This window comes from Eptatretus burgeri, chromosome 10 (genome assembly GCF_056783735.1).
Source record: "Eptatretus burgeri isolate ZD-2024b chromosome 10, Ebu_testis_v1, whole genome shotgun sequence".
Taxonomy (NCBI): Eukaryota; Metazoa; Chordata; class Myxini; order Myxiniformes; family Myxinidae; genus Eptatretus; species Eptatretus burgeri.
Genome location: NC_140970.1, coordinates 57,928,449 through 57,950,168, shown reverse-complemented (window position 1 = coordinate 57,950,168; position 21,720 = coordinate 57,928,449). Strand labels below are relative to the sequence as shown.

Below are 21,720 nucleotides of genomic sequence, written 5' to 3'. Positions count from 1 at the left end.
TTCATGGTACTCAATGAGTACTATAACTTTGCCTCAGGACATATTGACCGATTCCGCTTAGGTCAGGGGTCAAAGGTCAATTCGTGCAAAAATCGATAATATGCGAGAGCTGGAGGTGCCTTCGCGCCAAATGCTACTCCTCCTCGGGTTATGGTCGGATGGTCATGAAAATTCACACTAATCGTCTGGAATACATTGTGCACAAACGATCAAGCCGGATTTTCGATTTAGATCTTTGTTCACCCACAGCACCTCCTCGAACTTTGGGGATTTCCGATTTCAAACCGCATTTTCGGTACTTTTCATTCAAATGGATACCGAGTAGTTATCAGTAGATGGAACTGGATGAGATTTGATATGCATAATCTTAAGGTGATTCCATATCCGCTATATGACATCCATTTTGCTCTATATCTTATAGTTTCCATTCTCGGCGACCTATCGCCGCCTACCGGCTTGTCAGACATTTAGGTGCTCCGACATCCCCCATTTCACTCAACAAAATCCACATCTATTCATGATTAAGTCCCTGGAAGGCTTTGCTATCTTTCTATATATTACTAAAACTCTCATCTTGTATGGATGTATGTATGTTCCAGAAATACAGCCAAAACGGTACACGATAGCGCAAAAACTTTAGGGCCACCTAACTCACCATTCTCCTGCGGTGTGCAGTATCAAGTTTCATTCAGATCGGGCAACGAAATTATTTTTATTAAAAAATCAATTCCAGATTCAGTCAAGTACTCTTTGGGAGTATTTGATCAATGCAAACAACCTCAGTGGTATAGTTCGCTGGAGCTATCTTTTTTTTTCTTTTCTTGAAATGATTTTTTTTTTCATCAACCGCTGTCACAACGGGAACCCAACGGGTTCACGGGTCGTCTGGTAACCTATAATACAGAGATACACATTCCTTTGATATTCCCTTACTTTTTTCTTGATCAATCTCAGATTTGTGATTTTATCTCCAGTATCTCTTCCTCTTCTTAAACCTGCTTGCTGAACTGGCATTTCTTGCTTAATTAAGCCTTCTATTCTGTGTTGAGTGATCTTAAATAATATTGTGCCATCGTGTGAAATCAAGGTAATGGTTCGGTTATTTGATTTGGAATTTGATTGTGAATGATTTCTTCTGGGGAGGTTAGACTTCTTTTCTGTCTGACTGGGCAGGCTCCCTACGGGGAAGATACCCAAGCTGGCATCCATACAGGTTGTGAAGGGGAAACCCTGTTTCAGTCCTAGGAGCAGGTGGCTTCGGCTCCTGGTTTCGGCGAGAGGAGTAGCGGCCCTCACTTATATTTAGCTTTGAATGGAACCATGAATTCAAACGACCTACCAAATCCAATACTTCCAGCGGCGAGAGTCTGCAGGAGCTCGGATGCTGCAGGGATTTGTGCACGTTTGCCAGTCAGACATGATGATGGGAGGGGTACGGCTGACGTTCTTGGGAGGGGTACGGCTGACAGATGCAAGAAGCCCGTGGCAATATTGAATTGTAAACAGACCCTCAAGATAGCCACTTTCAACATCCAGATTCTCACAGCGCCGAAGATCACAGACGAGGACTCTCAGTTGAAGACTGAGGAACTGGCTTGGAATATGAAGAAACAGAGTGTGGAGATATGTGGAGTTCAGGAATACAGGCAGGGGCATAAGATGAAATGGAGAGATGATGTGAACCGCTACAGCACTGGTCTTGGCTATGAACTGTACACGGCATCAGCATGGAGGAATGCAGTGCAAGCAGCAATAGGAGGGTGGGGATCGTTGTTGGTAAGGTAGCTCAGAAGGCCCTAATTGGAGTGGATCACATTTCGGACTGGGTGGTTAAGGCTTCCTTCCAGGGAAACCCTGCATTTACAGTAATTGTCGTATATGCACCATGCGAATATGCAGACAGCACCGACAAAACTGAGTTTTACAATAACGTTCGGCAGACGATTGAAGCTGTCCCTCTACATCACTTCCTGGCTATAATTGGTGACCTTAATGCACGCCTTGGCCTGGATGACATTATATACACCCACAATGAGCAGACAAATGATAATGGCAGGCGGTTGCTGGATGTGATGGAGGACTACCAGCTATTGGCCACTAACATGTCGTTTCAGAGAGAAGAGGGAAATTATGGACCTGGATGTCACCAAACAAGACCACGCATCACATTGACTACATCCTGACACATAAGAGGAAAAGCATCACCAACAGCGAAGCATATGGGACTTTTTCTTCTCTGGGATCGGATCACAGGGTGGTGGTCGTGACAGTAAGACAGTCTCAGATTGACGAGGCGGGATGTGGTGAAGAAGGTGAAGTACGTATGGAGTGAGCTGGCAGCTGACCGTCAACTGCAGGAGCATTATGCGGTGGAGATACTAAATAGATTTCACATGCTGCAGGGGGAAGATGAGGGGGCTTCAGAACGTCACCAGCGTTTTGTCGAAGCAAACCAATAGGCAGCCGAGGACTGCCTCACGGAAATCCCAAAGGTACGGAGGAAGGAGCAGAGTTTCGATCCTAAGGTCACTATGGCCCCAAAGGAGATGAAGCATACATTGTTGATAAGGGTGAAGATGGCCAAAGTCGAGAGGAGTACACAAGGAGAAAGGAGGAGCTGTATAGGATGTATGCAATTTTGGAGCAGGAGAAACTGACTCAGAAAATAGTTGAGGTGGCACTCAGAAAATAGCACGAAAACCAGAGGTATGGATTGAGCTGGCAGCTCATCAGTGATATCTCTGGTCAAAAGTCATCCCAGTCCACAAAGATTCAAGGTGAAAGTGCGGAAAAGAGAGTTGGTACCTGGTACTTGTATTTCAAAAATTTGCTAGGTAACCCTCCTCAACTTTTGGTGGATAACGTACCAATAGCTCCCATCTTCTGTGACCTCTCCATACCCGATGGCCCCTTTACCATGGACGAGTATAAGAAGGCTAAAGCATCCATAAAGTGCAGCAAGAGCAGTTGTGAGGATGGGGTGGTACCAGAAGTGTTGAAGTATGTCCATTTGGATGAAATTATCTTCGTGTTCATCAACCATGCGTATGAAGAAGGGGAGTTGCCGGAGCAGTGGTCTATCCTGAACATTGTCCCGGTACGTAAGACGGGAGATCTCTCCAAGACCGACAACTACCGTAGGATTTGCCTGAGCTCGGTGGTGGCAAAGACATATAATCAAATGATTCTGAGCCGTATCAGACCCGTCTTAGATCCCCCTGCTACAGTAAGGGACTCTCAGAATGGCTTCCGTCCGGAACGCTCAACTGTGTGGCAGATCTGGTGCTTAGGAGACTCTCGAGGGAATGAGAGATCGGAGCCTTGCAGCAGTGATCACTTTCATAGACTTCAAGAAGGCTTTCGATAGTGTTCATCAAGAGAAGCTTTTTGAGGTCTTCTGTGCTGTCCTTATGGCGTCCCTGAGAGAGTGGTGAAAGCAATCAGTGCCACCTAATCTAAGACTCGTGCTCAGGTCTGCTCGCTTGATGGAGAAACAGAGTACTTTGAGATTCTGGCTGGTGTACTACAAGGAAATACGTTGGCACCCTTTCTGTTTATTGTGTTCCTTGACGATGCACTGAGGCTTGCCATCAGTGGCAGGGAGGAGGAGCTTGGGTTTACGCTGGTGCTCCGTCGGAGCCGCCGTGTACGACCCATAATGATCACAGATCTTGACTTCGCCGATAACATTGCTCCGATATCAGACACAGCGAAGAAGGCGAGGTATCTACTTTTGGCTGTGGAGGGTGAATGCAAGAAGGTTGGTCTACAGCTTAATGCCAAAAAGACGAACGTGATGACACATAATATTGATGACACCACCATTGCTACCTTAGATGGTACGGTGCTTGAAGTTAAGAAAGACTTCAAGTATCTTAGCTCCTGGATTGCTTCAACTGAACAGGACATCAAAATTAGACGAGCCCTCGCATGGAACGCCTTGCATGGTATGAGGAAAATATAGAAGTCGGGGCTGCGAGATGACCTGAAAAGGCGGCTTTTTGTCGCAACAGTCGAGTCTGTGCTGTTATATGGGGCGGAGACATGGACGCTTACAGTGCAACAAGAGAAGGCATTAGATGGGGTCTACATGCGTACATGCGCAGGATAGCCCTTAACGTGTCTTGGAGAGATCATAGTATACGGAACATCAACTTATATGCTGGCCTGCCAAGAGTATCCGTCAAAGTCCGTGAGAGGAGGATGAGACTGGCGGGACACTGCGTTCAGCACCCTGAACTGTCTGCTGATCCCCTCATACTTTGGGAGCCCACACAGGGCACTGCAAGAAGAGGTAGAAGTCGGGCCACCTACATCAGTGCACTGCGGAGCGACACAGGCCTTGACGGCATCAACGAACTGAGAACTGCCTTGCTGAATAGGTTGGTCTGGAGGTGCTATATTCATGGAACCCAAGATGGCACAGGCTAAGGCCAATATACGCCCTCACATTAGTAGTAGTTAGTTGTGAATGACGAGTTTGATTTGATTATTATGGTGGTTAAAAAAATTCCTCCAGTATTGTTTTACAACAGTAGTTATTATGCGTCAGTATGTTGGACAAGTATCCAGATTCCTGCCCTAATTACTGCTGGAAAGACATGGGCAAATCACCTTAAGTAATCCAGACTTGCTTTTGGGCAAAATACAGTGTCGTTTAACCATGGATGTTTATGGACCATTAGAATATGGATTTTCCATTCTGAAATGATGGAAGTCCCTTGCAGTTGTAAAAACTGCAACTTGTTAAGTGATGTGAACAAACTGCCTTTTATGGTCAGTATATTCATGCTCATCGCAAGATGCTTAAAGGCGAAGGCATCTTCGACATCCAATGGATTGGTACCACGCATCAACTCAAGCAGGCATGGCAGGCAATTTGCTCTCTCTCTCTGAAGGTGATTAATGAGTGAACTGGGTTTTTTAATGACAATTTGACAGTAACCTGGTAATTGTTAGAAGATTTGATTGGTTTCTAGAAGTTTCAACTCCAAATCATTAACACCACTGCCTTCAGGTAGATTTGTACCTCTAACTTCTGGGTGTTAATACATAATCCTCAGCACTGGGCCACCACCAAACCCACATATATCAGCATTTTAGCTTTTTAACAAGGATAAGTGCCATAATTACTTTTTTTAACTGATGAATGGAAGAACAGAATGTGAATGCTAAGTGAAGTCTCATGTGCTTGTGAAGGTAAAGAACAGGATGCATGATAACTGTGTTAAGAAAATGGAAACAAATGGAAGGCATAGGCTCTGTTGGTGTTCATGTACAGTGACTACTTTTAAAGGCCCTAATTATTTGAACCTTGAGGGGAGAGGGTCGGGGGTCGGCCAGCGAGAGTATCTGGTCAAATATTTTCATGAACCAGCTGGCTAGGTCGAAGGTTCTACTGATGGTGGCAGAGAGTTGGAATTTGTCAGGGTGATAATAACAATTCCCTTACACTTCACAAAAGACATTGTGATATAATATCTTCCATTCACAATCAACAGACAGGACACCCAGCTTACCGTCCATCCTCGGGATGACGGCACTTTGTGACGAATATGCTGGCTGCAAAGTATGAATCAATTCCAGTTGGGAGTTGAACCCAGGGAGGACCACTCAAAGGAAAGTGCACTACCTCTGAGGTATACTTACTGTCCTCTTATGTCATGATATAATTAATATACCACAACTATTTGCCGTTTATATTCACACTAAAAAGTGATCTTCAGCAACACAATAAATAATTTGTAGATGGCAAAACGTGTCCTGGTTGAGTTTGCTCAAACAATTCCCGCTTTGAATTTGAAGTCTTTTTCTTCATTTGTGTGCAGCACAACGCTGCGGGGTAGCATCACTGGCTGAGGGTGCGGCTGATGCAATGCTCTCTGCTAGTGAGGACAGAAATTTGTAAGTTATTCAGAGTGCCAGCGATAGCTCGCAGACTCTTCGCGAAGGAAACCGTGGGATCTTTAACGAATGCTGGCAGACAGAACGTCCTTTTAATATACATCCGAAGGGCAGCACACATGTTGACTAATCACCGTGCCTGTGAAATACAGGGATGACAGTTTAGAGCTGCGTTTGGATTCAAACCCAGGCGAGAGAGTTTGGCTTAGCTGGAGTATGCATAGCTCTAGGCCATCCAGTCAGTCCTGAATTTGAAGTGTCGGCCTCAGTTATTTCATAACTTGGTTTACGCAGTTCTTCAGCTAAAATTTAGGGTCGATAGGTCGAGATATAAATATAAATATTATTTCAATTTTTAGAAATTATATATTTTTATGATTTTTTTTCAGATGTTCCATGGAAAAGACAAGGGCAGGTGGGGGGAAAATAAATATAAATCCCGGACCAGGAGGATCTAAGAAAACATTGAAGATGGAAGACCAATCAAATGCAGGAAGCCCATGTTCACTGTATCATCTGATGTGAAAAACAATAAAGAAAGATTAAAACTTGTTTTTACAATATAGTCTGGCATGCTTTTCTTATAGAAACCTGTTGGATCATCAAACAAATGGAAACAATGCTGAGAAAATTACTGTCCAAGTCGTAGATGTGTGCGTGCACACCAGTGCATAGTGCTGGATATGATTAAAAAAAGGTGTCTACTAGGAGTCAACACGCTCAAAACGGTCAATCAGAGCCATAACCAGCTCTTACTTTTCAGCGGGCATCTGATCATACCGTCTCCCCATCCCCATGAGCACATCAAAGGCTGATTTCTGGTCCGTTGAAGGCTGAATATCAGCATCTCGCAGGGAAACTTTGACGTACTTGGCACCGAAATCTTTCAATACGAAAAGCGGTGTACAACTTTTGACGGAAACAAAATCAGCATGATCGAGAGTCGCGTGCGAATCATCCCCGCTGCTGCATTGAATTGATGCAATCGTTTGGCCAGAATATTCGTCGTCAAGATGTTGCGTGATTAAATCACCAATACAATCACTCAAATTTATACCGCTGACATACTTCGTAACAATCACTTTTGCCCCAGAAACCACAGTCAATCTGAACCATGCTGGCCACTGCTCAGACGCCATGACCGAAGACTACTGCGCAGTTTGGTTACAGGGGACTCGGCATTTTGGTGCACGCACGTGAAATTATATTTTGAAAATAAATGCCGACGTTTAGATTTCGGGTTTAAAAACTTTTGCACCTTCGGCGGAAAATTTATAAATATAAAAGGTTAAAATGCGTTTTATATTTATATTTCATTTCGGCAAATATACCGTCAGCGGATCTGTAAACCAAGTTATAAAATAACTAAGGCCTGATATGCTGTTTCACTGCTGAACGTATTTTATCTTTCAACATCTATCGGATCATGGAGCGGTGATGATGATATATGTCATCCAGTATATTACCTATCAAAGTGATCAACACTTTTCATCTTTAAAATGGTCTCATCCCACCTTCAAATTAATATACTCAACTGTAACGGGATTTAAGGAACAATTTGAGATCCCTGCAGCACAAAAGCAAAATTGAGTGAAGACGCAATTTATTACAATTATTTCTCATTGTTCAGTGCTTTCAATCCACTCTTCTTTCACACATGCTGTTGTGGTGGTAAATAACATTCTTCAAATTGTTTGAAATACAGTTCCCTATGATGAAAAAAGAAACTGTATTCTTCCTAACGAAATACGTCATTTGAGATGTCCATGGTGATTTGTGCAGATTTTTACCTTGATATCCCCATGCGTCATGTTCAGGTTGTGCATGTAACCAAAGGCAGATGCAGCCTGGAAGAAGAACAAACACAAATGGTTTTGGGATGGATTTGTAAATCAAGCATCTGATAATGTTCAAAATCACACTGCTCAATCTGCTGGACTGAGTTTCGAAACAAATTATTTGGAGAGTAAGTAAATCATCATGAGTGATAATGCTCACCTGAAGAATGATGGGCTTGACAAGCTCTTCTGAAAATTGACCTTGAGTTTTCAGCATGCTACAGAGTGTGTCTGTAAACAATAACAGCCGTGAGACCCCTTAAGAGTAGAAATGTATGTGCAGGTATGACGTGTATAAGAGGCTCTGACGGAGGTTTTAATTCTCAACTCACTCTCAAAAAATCAGTTGCCTCTCATGTCCTATGGTTGTGGACATACGGTACTCTAACCCATTTGTTGATAAAAGCCATTGAGCATTTTATCCATCGGCACAGACAGACGTGAACCTTCAGACAGATTCAGTTTCACCCACAATATTTGGCCAGTGTTGAGGTCACTTTCTGTATAACTTATTCACGGGAGACAATACTTTTACAAAAATGACTGAGGAGTTGATTATTCATCAGGTATTTAATGATCACCATAAACAGAAGTGTTTTGTATCCCCCGTTGGCGACAGCTGGGATCAGACTACAGTAAGTGACTCCAGATGCTTCAAAACAGGGAAGATCACAATCACCCTCACCCTCGTATCTGTCTCTTCTCCCTCTATTCCTTTTGTTCTTATCACTTAAATCACGCCCCCGCCCCCAATTGTCCTTTAACATCATAAAACTCCATATTCAACACGGTTCGTCCACGTGTGCTCGGTGTGACCCTCACACATGCTTTGAAAGAATGGTGCATCCCCCGTGTGCTACTTCAGCACGACAGGACCGCGTATGCGACACTTGTGGAGCAGCTGAAGAGACCACACCATGGGGTTTGGAGGGTTTGGCTTTAAAAGGCAGCGGCGCTGATGCACCAAGGAGAGATCCCAGGCACGACAAGAGGCACGCCAGACCCATGTGGAAGGCTCTGAAGGGTGAGTGTGCGGAAACGGGTCATGCCTGCCAACCTGCCAGACCAGCCTGCGTCGTGACTCCAGACGTTTCATAACAAGGAAGACCACCACCTAAACGACACCATTCTGTCTACTCTCCTGCTTGTCCTGTGTCATCGATTTCTTCCACAATTCCTATTCCAGCTGCTTTCTTGTTTACTTACTGTGCCCCATTCCCATTATTTATTTATTAATAAGCATCCCCCGAAAGCATAGCAGGAGGCTTATACTTGTTGTAGTGTTTGTTTCTGCAGTTTATAATGGTACCCCAGAGTTTCTTACACCCTTTGGAGTACTAAACCACCATGAAGGTTTTTCTTCCTCTTTCTGCCGATTTCTGAGCTCTATCTCGGAGGCAGCTGGGACTTTCAGAATTAAATTTTGCGTCAATAAAATGGGAATAAAAAGTACACTGGATTGACAATGTTTTTGGCATTGACCTATTTTTGTGAGGTCATGACCTAATTTCAGAAATTTAAACATTTTTTGCACCATAACTTGACAAAGGTTTGTCCAATTAGAACAAAATTTCCCCCTCCAGATAGCCTAGACTAAGCCACAATTGCATGTTATTTATATCGTACCCCTCCAAATTAGAGGTCAAGGACAAAAAGCACATTTCAGAGATTGCAGACCATTGCCAGGACTTGTTTTGTGTGGTGTTTGTATCGTTTTGTGTGGTGTATTTTCTGTGGCGTTTGTGTACTGGTGTATTACGTAATTAGAACTGTCACTTTATAACTGTTGGCAGTGATGACCGGGTTCCAAGAAGTCCCGCTTTGATGCAACTCTGCTGTGATCAGACACCTGAGCCAGACCCATGATGTTTTTTTTTAATCATTATTCAATTGAATTTAGAATGGGATTAAAATAAATCCAATTCAGATCAAATAGGTCCAGTCCTGCATTGGAGTAATCAGAAGGATCCCAAACAAGCAAAAAGAAAAGATGAAGTCATCAGGAGCAACCTGGAAATGATTTGCATTTCAGCTGCTACTCCTCTACCCCAAAACCCATCTCGACACAGCCAAGTGAGCCTTGTTCAAAAAAACAACAACTAGAAGGGCACTCGGTAGAGCGCATACCTCCGCCACGCAATGCCTGAACCACGAGAACATATCGAGCCCAATACATTTTTGAAATATCACGCAACATCACGTTTTTGGCCCCATCTCTCAATGGTGAAGAATCACTTTGAAAATTAAACAAAGTTAGTCTCCAAATCTGGATTCGGCTCTTCACCAAAATGGAATAATTTCTTCCTTGTCACACACCTAACGTGTCCACCAAGTTTCATCTGAATCAATCCGCAACTTTTTGAGATATCGTGCTTTATATCATTTTTGGCCCCATCTCTAAATGGTGAAGAATCACTTTTGAAATTCTAGGAGTCGGATCCGGATCCGGACCTTAACCAAAATCTAATCAGTTCGTCCTCGTCACACACCCAAGCTGCCCACCAAATTTCATCCGGATCCATCCCCAACTTTTCGAGATATCCTGCTTGCAGTCAAACAAACAGACACAAACAGACAGGGGTGAAAACATAACCTCCGTCCATCCTTGGTGGTCGAGGTAACAATGTTTTCCAAATCAGCTGACAAATCAAAAGTACATTTGTAACACATGCACTCAAGATATATCCGTTGATGTGCAGTGGATTCAATATGATATTTATGAGTGCGCAGTGAGCAGATGGTGTACAAATTAAGCCTCAAAACAAAGAAAGGCAAATGATTTAAGTTTACACATGCAGTATTACACAGGTTTAAACAACAGAATAATGACGTCAACAAAGAACAATGAATAAAGGGAAACTCACCTGTTTCCAAAAACTCTGTAACCATGAAACAGTGATCCATGGAGAGTGTTACGCCAAGTGCTTGAACTATGTGGGGATAGTGGAGTGAAAATAAGATAATAAACATTAGAAAGATCATTCCTAAATTCTGTTTACCCACTTTGCCTTTAACTAATTCTGGGGTTGGCTTAACGGTTGAGGTGGCTGGCTCAAGATCTTAGGATCTTGAGTTTGAGCCCCTGTTTGTGTGGTTTGAATAACACCAGGTGGGTTAACTCAGCCTGTCACCCTTCCAAGTTCGGCAAAATGAATACCAGTTTACTGGTAATGGGGGCACTGCAAGAGCAGCATAGCCATGCTTCCAGAAAATGATGCAACCAGCATCCACAGGCTTTTATCCTTGTTTCAGAAATGTTGTTTCTCAATGAATGTTTTCATATTTCTCAATTCTTAAGTAAAAAGAGCAACTTGATAAATAACAATCATAAACTGATTGTTTCATTTTTGAGTCAGCCCTTAAATAAACTTGAATATTCTGTAGAGTATGGTGATAAAACAAAATGACAAACTTCAACATGGTTTTCAAAACCAAGCAGAAAACAGAAAAACCACGTGTCTGCTTGCATGTTCGAGGGAAGAAGAGGGAAGATCACAAGATGAGGGCTGACACGACATATGACAGGGATGCGCAGTTCCCTTTGAGCTGTCTTGCTGGGGTTCATATCTCGATTAAGCTATAAACTGCTACCCTGGAATTTGGCATGCATGATGCTGCATCAATATGTGCACCATCCATCAGAAGGACATCAAGCCAGAGGATCCGTCTACTTGCAATGGCAGTTGGTGGACGCTAAAGACCCCACAGCATCGAGCCAGAGGACCCCCACAGCAAGAGTAGTCACTGCCACTGTGAACTAATTCAAAATTCCTGCCACCTCCATCCATCAAGTCTGAGCAGCTGGTTTGTGAAAGACTTGGGCCAAAAACTTTCCGAAGTTGACCCAACAAGATGGTGAGACTGATTGGAGCTGTTAAACGAGTTGTCATGGTGGTAGTACCTCATGATGGATAACATATCAATAAGTGGTGGATAATTAACTATTTACAGATGTCCTCATGCTAATGTTCATCAAGTTGTATATTGATACAGGTGAGTAAACCGTACAAGGAAATTGTTCCTTAGAGATGGCATTTTCTTTAGTCTTTCACGAACAGGATACTTCAGGACATTATCGCAGGCATTTACAATTTGTTCAGGGAGCCGGTGATAAGTCACTTCACATATGATATCATGGGATCTATTGTTACGAATCTGGAAATCATTCGCCTTCACACATGCAGTTGACCCAAAGTTTAGTTATTTCGTTAAGTAGATGTGGATAGTAAGAATCTCTCCCCTATGTCTAATGGGAATTTCATGTGTGCGTGGCAAGTTTCTTTCTAGTTGGTCTTCTGGATTATATCCCCCTCCACTCCTTCAGCGCCATTACGTACGTGTTCGAGGTCACGGACATAGGCGGGGGTGAGATCACCTCAGGGCCGACTCCGCACCAGCAAGATGGAATGTTCCCCTCGTCCAATCGGGGGTGAGATCACCTCAGAGGAAACCCCGCCCCAGCCAGATGGAATGTTCGCCTCGTCCAATGAGGGGAGGACACCAATCGCCCGACGCCCCCCGACCAATCCGGAGGCAAGTTACCTCAGAGCAGATTCCTCCACCCGCCCGGGGGAGGGATAAGAAGAGTGGCGAGCTGTCTCAACGGCAGTCTTTTTCGGGGTTCCTTGGTGGTCGGTGGTCGTGTTGGTGCTCGTGGTGGTGGTGGTCGTGGCGGAGGTGTTTCGTGGTGGTCGTGGCGGAGGTGTTTCGTGGTGCTCGTGTCGTCGAGCGTCGTTCGTGGCTGGCCGGATCGTTCGTAGGATTCTGGCTGCGCTTGCAGAGATGCCAACTTTTGGAAATCAGAATTAGGGAGGATTTTCAACCGACACCAAATAATGTGCGCGAAGCGCACATCTCGAGCGCTGAGCGCTCGACCCTTGCGGCGGGGTCCAGGGCCCGCCTTAGGGCCCTGGAAGCTCTGGGGTTCTAGACGCTCTCTAGTGCCCTCTGAGCCCTATTTTGGAGCATTTAACATGTTAAGAATTCCCACTTTTTGAACAAAAAAAGGGGAAAATTGTGCACTTTTTAATGTTACGTGTATGTTAATATTAGTAAGTTAGGGGACAATCAAAGATTAACAAAAAGCACAAAAGAAGCAATATTTTTCTTACCTTACTGGCTGGTACTACTGCTGCTTGCTTTTTCCATGGCAGCTTTGCTGAGTGACAGCTGTGTGGCTCTTTTAGCCCTTCTGATTATGTCTTTGCTGTATTCTCTCTGGTAGCAAGGGGTGCTATGAGCTAGTTTTTCAATTAAGAGAGCTTCCAGGGTTTTGACACTCAAATTGGGACGAAATTCAGTCTGATTCTTCCGTACAAGACTGAGTGCCCGGCTCACATGATGCGTTCGAATGAGGAATGACCAAGATTCCCTTCATCACTTTGCTCAAATTAGGATACTTCTTGGCACCAGTGCAGGGATCTGTGAGCTGTGAAATCCTGATGCCACTGCTCATCCACTCTCACTGTCTCAGTAGCAATTGTAGCTATGGAGGCGTCTGCCTGGTAGTGAGCGACCCACTCTCAAGACTGTCTATGTCACTATCACCGCCACTGAACAGACAGGGGAATTTCTTGATGAAAAACTCCACACAGTCAAACCCCACTTCTGGTGTAGCTTAACATCCAGCACCTGAGCATGCTTGGCTAATTCATCATCTAGCGGCCAGGTTTTGAAGATATAATTGCAGGCTTTCACATAATATGAGCGAACTGCACTGAAGAAACCTTGATGTCTGACTCACTCAGAGTGAAGGTGGATTTCTTGAGACTCCTTTGTTCCCTTTATATACAGTTTGGCATCGTTCCCAATCATGAGGTCCTCATCATTCTTCTGATGATTTCTGTCAGAGAAGGGTACATTTACCAGAGCAACCGATGACACCGATGGTTTCAAAACCATACGAAGATATCTTTCAGAAGACCATTCAATTCTCCGTGCAGGAGATGAATACAGGGTTCGTCTCTTTGGAGCAGAAGATTCCCCTTCTCAAAAAGCTTGTTAGCATATCGAAGGAAGAAACAATAGAGTTTTGTTTGTGGAGACAAGAACATCCTGTTGACACGTTTTTCTCTAGATTCCTGCACAGTGTTTGAGGAAGATGCGCTTTAGTTGTAGAACTCGTAGTACACTTAGCCGCAGGGCGATCACACTTGCGTTTACTGCCAGCAGAAGAGGTCAGACTCGTAGTACCAGATCCAATTTTACGTTTGAGGAGAGAGCTTGAGGTAGGTGCAGCCAAGGAAGAAGACCTCTGATTCGAAGGTTTTGCTGAGCTTCTATCAAGTGATTTGGCAAAAGCAGAACTTAACTTGGGTCCTTCTTTGCCTGTAGATGGGACTATCACAGTCTTTCTCGACTCTGAAGGAATCTGCTTTGTAGATGAACGTGATGAAGAGCCGGTGATGCTACCTGCTCTCAGCATTGGTTTTGGTGCTGTCCCTGCTGTCTTCTTCGCAGCAGATACTGCAGTGGTAGTGGTGAATGCTGCTCCACGAGTGCTTGATCCTGCAGTGCCAGTACTGGCAGTAGATACAGTGCCGTCCTTCTTGCTCGTTGTTGGAGTCTTGGCTACAGTTGGTTGCATTTTTCTTCGTACTTCTTCTTTGAAGAAGAGGCGAAGTGGCTCCCACTGTTCAATCAGCCTGTCGAGGCACTGACCAAGGGACAGCCACCTTGTTGCGACATGCTTCAGAATCTTGTGTGTCGGAGCATCACAGAGTTCTTGCAGTGCTTTCACTCCTTTGACGCGTTTACTACTTTTGTCCAAGTAGTAGTAAATATCGATGAGAAAGTCATCTAATTCAATGGGTAAGGCCTGAGCCGCCTTCTTGGCCGTATTGTGCATCATATGGCAAGGGCATCCCATGATGTAGCACTCTGGATTTTGTTTGTGGATATAAGCAGCGACTCCTTTGTGCTTGCCCACCATGACAGAGGCATTATCAGCACAAAAGGAAACACAATTTCCCCACGGAATTTTCCTGTCACTGAACTCATGATCAAGCAGTTTGAAAATGTTTTCTCCAGTGGAATCTTGTTTGCACGCAGGCAAACTTAGCAAACCTTGCTTCACAATCCCAGCACTGTTGTCATAGTACGAAATCAGGACAGGATATAGCTGGGCCTCACCACTGTCATTGCTACCGTCTGTAGCTAGGCTAAATGGAGCTAGTCTAGCAATATCGGCAATAGATGAAGCAGTAACATTTGACAACTCACCAATTACACTGGTCAACAACAAATTTGTTGTCTGCATTTTTTAAGCTGATTTAGGACGAATCTGATGCGCTGAATCCAAAACTCACATTAGTTTTGTTCAATCAGGTCAAGTTTTTGAGATATGGTCACATGTCGTTTTTTACATTTTTGTTCACATGTACGCATGTGTGGAGCATTTTAGAAGAAGTTGGTGGGGGTAAAATGTCATGTCAAATAATTGTTTTAATTGGAAATAATTATTTTAATGACAAGAAGTATTCAGGTACGATAGTTCTAGGTGATTATGTCGAAAAGGGATCAGTTTGAAGTCATAAAACCTCAAAATCTTCCAAAATTGGTGAGGCAAAGCATAAAGTTCATGGATCAAAACTAAAGTTAATGGGGCAGATTTTGTAATAATGTGATACAAAAAAAGTTGTATTTCTTGAAATAACGAACTCTGAAGAATGTACAATACCTACATGCGCCAATTTATGACATGCGCTTCTGCTCAAGCTTGAGTGCCACAGTACGAACCCAAAGATTGGAGACTGTTCATTGACAGCAGCAAGCGATCACTGAAATGTGTTCTGCTACACAACGGCAACCAGTTTGCCTCTGTACCCATCGCTCACTCGACTACACTGAAGGAGAAGTATGAAGCGGTGAAGTACGTGCTGGAGAAAATTGGTTATGATCAGCATAAGTGGTTTATTTGTGTTGACCTGAAGATGGTGAACTTTTTGTTGGGACAACAATCTGGCTTCATCAAGTACCCATGTTTTCTGTGCATGTGGGATAGTAGGGACCGTGCTCAGCATTACATGAAGAAGGACTGGCCTGTGCGGGAGGAATTGGTGCCATGCAAAGAAAGGAACGTCATCAACGACCCTCTGGTGGACAGAGACAGAATACTCTTCCCACCGCTGCACATCAAGCTCGGCTTAATCAAGTAGTTCACCAAGGCTCTGGACAAAGATGGTGACTGCTTCACTTACTTGTGCCAGGCTTTTCCAGGATTGACCATGGAGAAGTTGAAAGTTGGCATCTTTGATGGTTCTCAGATCCGTCAGCTCATCAGAGATCCAGAGTTCAAAAACTCAATGAACGAAGTGGAACTGGAAGCGTGGAAGACATTTGTTTTGGTAGTGAAGAACTTTCTTGGCAACAATAAGGCCAGAAACTACGCAGAACTTGTCAACAACATGCTGACTGCTTTCAGAAACCTGGGTTGCAACATGAGCATCAAGATGCACTACCTATTTTCACATATGAACCGGTTTCCTGAGAACCTGGGTTCAATGAGTGACGAGCAGGGGGAGAGATTCCATCAGGACATGAAGGAGATGGAGACCAGGTATCAGGGTCGCTGGGACGCAGTCATGATGGCTGACTACTGTTGGAATCTGAAGAGAGACCTCCCTGCCGCTGAACATTCCAGGAGTTCGAAGAAACGGAAGTTCAAGCCCTGAAGTTTGAACAGTGGTGACGCAACATGCAATTTACTTGTACTTACCTTTATCAATGCCCACCATTCAGATGACAGTAATCGATGTTTCTATCATGTAATCAATAAATGTTGTTGGCAAAACATTTTTTTTTTTTCTTAAAAACATGTTTAGGATGATATGTGTTGACAAAAATCAGCTGATAATGCCACAAAAATGTAATTGATTTTGTCACAAGATCTGATTTTTTCAAATCAACTTAGCACAAAAACCTGACCTGATGGAGAGAAACGGATGCCATTTCCTGATTCAGCAGTGCCAGAATACCCTAATTCACTTGTAGAAATCTAGACAACATTCAGAAAGTAAAAAATTGTTGACCAGTGTTCTTTTTTTCTTCTTTGTTCTTGTTCTTTTTTTTTTTTCTTTTTTTTTTTCTTGCTTTTTGTTCTTGTTTTTTTTTTAATTTTTTTATTTTTATTTTTTTTGTTCTTGCACATCTTGCACATCTTGCAAGTTTTTGTTCTTGCACATCCATACTTTGAAGCAACTTTTGAATCTGGAAACATCTTTTGAAATAGAGGTCCAGCATGATCTGAGACTGATATGGGCAAGTTATGTCCCACAATAAATCCACGAAAGAGAAGTTCCGCTCGGGTAACATCCTCTTCCTCGCTTGTCCCTTGTTTGGTGAAATAATTCAGAAGTGTACCGGTACTCGTGCTCGAAGATCTCTCCTTTGCAATGTCTGTGTGCCGTTTGCTTCCAACGTGCTTCCGAATATCATCGCGACCTCCGTGCTCAACTGAAATATCAACGCTGCATACTGTACAATACGCATGATGAATTCCTCTTTCAGACTTTCGAATACACGGGTATTGGAGAATGTATTCGGTCTTGTACTTCTGAGACCATTTCTTGGTCTTCGTAAGCTTCTTTTCTGCCATTTCGTAATCAACATCGAGGGCTTGAAGCATCGGTAACTTCGAAGTCGATGTTCCACAGCTGCAGCGCGACTCGTAGAACTCTAGCGGCTGTTAAATTAAACACCGCACGGTGGTCGCGACCGCCGGGCTGGTACGGGGCCCAGCTGCATACAGTGAGCGTATCGCATGCATATACACTGTGCATACATACCGCATGCACTGTATTGCACACATACCGCATGCATATACACTGTGCATACATACCGCATGCACTGTATTGCACACAAACCGCATGCATATACACTGTGCATACATACCGCATGCACTGTATTGCACACATACCGCATGCATATACACTGTGCATACATACCGCATGCACTGTATTGCACACATACCGCATGCATATACACTGTGCATACATACCGCATGCACTGTATTGCACACATACCGCATGCATATACACTGTGCATACATACCGCATGCACTGTATTGCACACATACCGCATGCATATACACTGTGCATACATACCGCATGCACTGTATTGCACACATACCGCATGCACTGTATTGCACACATACCGCATGCACTAAATCTCAGTGCATGATCGCATAAGCGAGATCCAGACCCAATGTTTCGCTGCTCCTCATTTGAATTTGCAATTTTTTACGTACAATTTGGAAGCAGCGAACGTTATGGAGTTACCACATGCTATACGTAGCAGACGATGCTTTTCATTCAATTCTCATACTAGTACATTCTGATTAATGAACAGTGCAAAAATATCAAAATTTCGGGAGGATAAGGATAGTGATCGTAAGGGCGGGAGTTTGGGTGAATTTTCGGAAGCCTCCCGATGAAATCGGGAGGGTTGGCATTGCTGCGCTTGTTGAATTCTGGGTCGTGGGTTCGAGTCCCATCGTTGTGGGTTGTGTTGGAGCACACTAGCTGGGGATCCCCGTTCCCGTACTCTGAGCTCCACAAGTGCGAGTCGGTAAAACCGCACGAGGCGGCCAGGTACCCGGCCAGACTCTGACCCTCAGCTCACTTTCCATCCCGAGCTGATGGGCCGAATAAAGACCCATGAGTTCCATTTCTTTTTGGGAGTGTGCGTGTCTGTCTGTGGCCAGTCTGATAAGTAGAAATCGTTTAAGTGGTTGCCTTTGTACATTTGCCTACATCTATATTCGTGATCAAGTCTGCTCAGTGTTTCCCTCCCTATTACCTCGAAAATAAATAACTGTTAAATGTTCCAGTTCGTTGTCTGTGCTTCCTTTCGTTGACCCAGTATGGTTCGGGCTTGAGAATTAGGGAGGCTGATTGTGCCGTAAATTGTTATTTGGGCCGGCGCGGCTTTGGCAATTCCCGCTCGGTTACGCCGGATCCGAGTCGGTAACAGCGACTCGGTTCGGACAAAGCTGGCCGAGGGTGTGGTTTCCCTGGTAGCTAGACCGCGCGGCTACTTCGGTAAATTGGAAGCAGACAAAAAGACCCTAATCGCACGGTCGAAATATTGGCGTCCACGGTCCATCAAGCAACCCGTCGACTTCATAGTTATCCGGAGTGACGACCTTCAATTCTGGGTGTTCGGAGGGGAGACGGCCCAACTGCTCCGCGTTGTGGTCATCCTCACCACTGAACCCTGGCACCACAACACCATAATATCCACCAACTAGTGCTTGCAGATGGAACACTTGACTTAACATCAATCCAAGGGACGCCACACTTTGTAATGTAACGTTCAGCCAGCGAAGAACTAATCTGATAGTCTATAGTCGGGTTGGGAATTGAACCCATGCGAGAAAGCGTAATCCTGTCGAAAGAATAAATTTGCAGGAATATGACAAGGAAATGCGATCAAATCGATGGAGCATATGGGGTTTGAATCTGGGATTCCAGCTCTATGAATTGTGTCACATGGGAATGTCAAAAGGCAAATCAAAATGGATTATTTGCAACTTGCAAATACCACCTGTCACTTTGCTGCCGGTAATACCAAAGGGAGGAAGGAGAAAAAGAGGGAAGAAGGAGAGAGGGTGGGGGAGAGAGAGAGCGCAGGGAGAGTGAAGAGGGGAAAGGAGAGAGAAGAGAGAGGAGGGAGGCAGAGTAGGAAGGGTGGGGGAAGGGAGGACAGTGTGAGGTGAGAGGAAGGGAAGGCAGATGTGCGGTGGAGCGTTAATTACGATTTATACCGTCTCATCAAAATGACTCTGCAAAGAATAACAGTGAAGATGGAAACAAAATAATGTCTGAAATCCATTTTCTACCAGTCATACCATCAGCACGGCCCGGAGACAAACTCCCGTCAAGACATGAACACCGCCTGGACACGTCCAGAGACAGACACAGCCCAGACTTAACCACCGTCCGGATATGTCCAGAGACAGAAAGAGAGGGGAGGGGAGAGTGAGAGAGAGATGAGATGTGGGAGGAGGGTAAAGCACTGTATTCGGAGGGGTTAGAGTATGTATGGGAGAGATGGAGAAGGAGAGGGAGAGGGAGGGGAGAGTGAGAGAGGGGATGTGGGAGGAGGGTAAAGCACTGTATTCGGAGGAGTTAGAGTATGTATGGGAGAGATGGAGAAGGAGAGGGAGAGGGAGGGGAGAGTGAGAGAGGGGATGTGGGAGGAGGGTAAAGCACTGTATTCGGAGGGTTAGAGTATGTATGGGAGAGATGGAGAAGGAGAGGGAGAGGGAGGGGAGAGTGAGAGAGGGGATGTGGGAGGAGGGTAAAGCACTGTATTCGGAGGAGTTAGAGTATGTATGGGAGAGAGCAAGAAGGAGAGGGAGAGGGAGACAGGAGATGTGGGAGGAGCGTAAAGCACTGTATTCGGAAGAGTTAAGAGTATGTATGGGAGAGAGGGAGAAGGAGAGGGAGAGGGAGATGTGGGAGGAGGGTAAAGTACTGTATTCAGAGGGGTTAGAGTATGTATGGGAGAGAGGGAGAAGGAGAGGGAGAGGGAGGGAGAGTGAGAGAGGAGATGTGGGAGGAGGGTAAAGCACTGTATTCGGAGGAGTTAGAGTATGTATGGAAGAGAGGGAGAGGGAGAGGGAGATGTGGGAAATGGGTAAAGCACTGTATTCAGAGGGGTTGGAGTATGTATGGGAGAGAGGGAGAAGGAGAGGGAGAGGGAGAGAGGAGATGTGGGAGGAGGGTAAAGCACTGTATTCAGAGAAGTTAGAGTATGTATGGGAGAGAGGGAGAGGGAGAGGGAGAGGGAGAGGGAGAGGGAGAGGGAGAGGGAGAGGGAGAGGGAGAGGGAGAGGGAGACAGGAGATGTGGGAGGAGGGTAAAGCACTGTATTCGGAGGGGTTAGAGCATGTATGGGAGTGAGTGAGTGAGCGAGATGGAGGTAGGAGAGTTTGCAGAAAGAATGCGTTATGCTTGATGGACAACATGCACGCACGCACGCACGCACGCACGCACACACACACGCACACGCACACACGCACACACGCACACACGCACGCACGCTGGACCGATATTGGCAATTTTTCGGGAATCAGCAGACCTATCAGCAGGTCAGTGTGATCATCAACGACAGACAGTACTTACTGTATACAACCCAGAAACCTTGAGTCGCTTTCACCAAAAATAACAACGTTGCATCCACACAGACGTTTCAGCGATATGTTCACAAATATTCTTTACTCTCAACGATGGGTGCTCGGCAAGTGGCTTAAGCATTCATGCAAGCACTCCAATAGTTGATGAGGAACAGCTGGCCAGGCTGTGGTTTGCATACCGCAAAGGATCCCTTTAACTTGAAAACCTGTGTTCACCGTGCACGCAGCAGTTTAATGAAACAAAATGAATTAATTCACGTAATGACTTTATCCACAAAAGGGTTGCAGCTTAATGTAGAACAACCCTGGAGACATCGCAAAGTCAAATCGCCCGTGAAATAAACATTGCTGAAAATCCGCCATTTTGTCTGCTCGTCTGTGCTTGCGTCACGTGGTACATCGGTTCGGGGTCCACGCAAATGTTATAACTTTTAATAAAAACGTCCGTTTTATTACCAGATTTGCTTTGATTCCCCACAGAGCACCTCGTGAAACCTCTGAAAATATAGACGCAGATCTGGTGGACGCCGCGATGGATAGGCAGTCAGTCCTTCCAGGTGCAGGGAGTGAGGTATAGCAGTGAATGCATTAAATCATACAGCTCGATGAAGCTGGTTAATTTTGATGTGTTCTTAAATATTTTTTCCCCCTCAATATAATTCTCCAAATAGTGGAAAAAGATTAGTTTAATGATTTGGACATTTCACATTTTCTTGTGGATGTATGGAGGAGGGAACACAGCCTTGCTTGCTTAAAGTAAATAGGTATATCCGCTTAGTTGCAAGAGTTATTTCTTTAAATTATCAGATTTCACAACAGATTTCGAGACTTATTTAGTCC

General features: G+C 44.6%; 1 protein-coding gene across 1 annotated transcript in view; it reads right to left on the bottom strand.

The window, feature by feature from the left end:
- LOC147018647 (sperm motility kinase 2B-like) overlaps positions 1–21,452 on the bottom strand; it is an 84,705-nt gene extending 63,253 nt beyond the window's left edge. Inside the window, exons 1-4 of the mRNA XM_085898533.1 lie at positions 21,337–21,452; positions 10,607–10,672; positions 7,903–7,973; positions 7,695–7,751 (exon numbers count right to left, since the gene is read on the bottom strand). Of these exons, the coding sequence (XP_085754659.1) occupies positions 7,695–7,751; positions 7,903–7,973; positions 10,607–10,646 (168 nt within the window). The 5' untranslated portion in view covers positions 10,647–10,672; positions 21,337–21,452. The remainder of the gene's footprint in view (positions 1–7,694; positions 7,752–7,902; positions 7,974–10,606; positions 10,673–21,336) is intronic.
- Between the last annotated feature and the right edge of the window lie 268 nt (positions 21,453–21,720).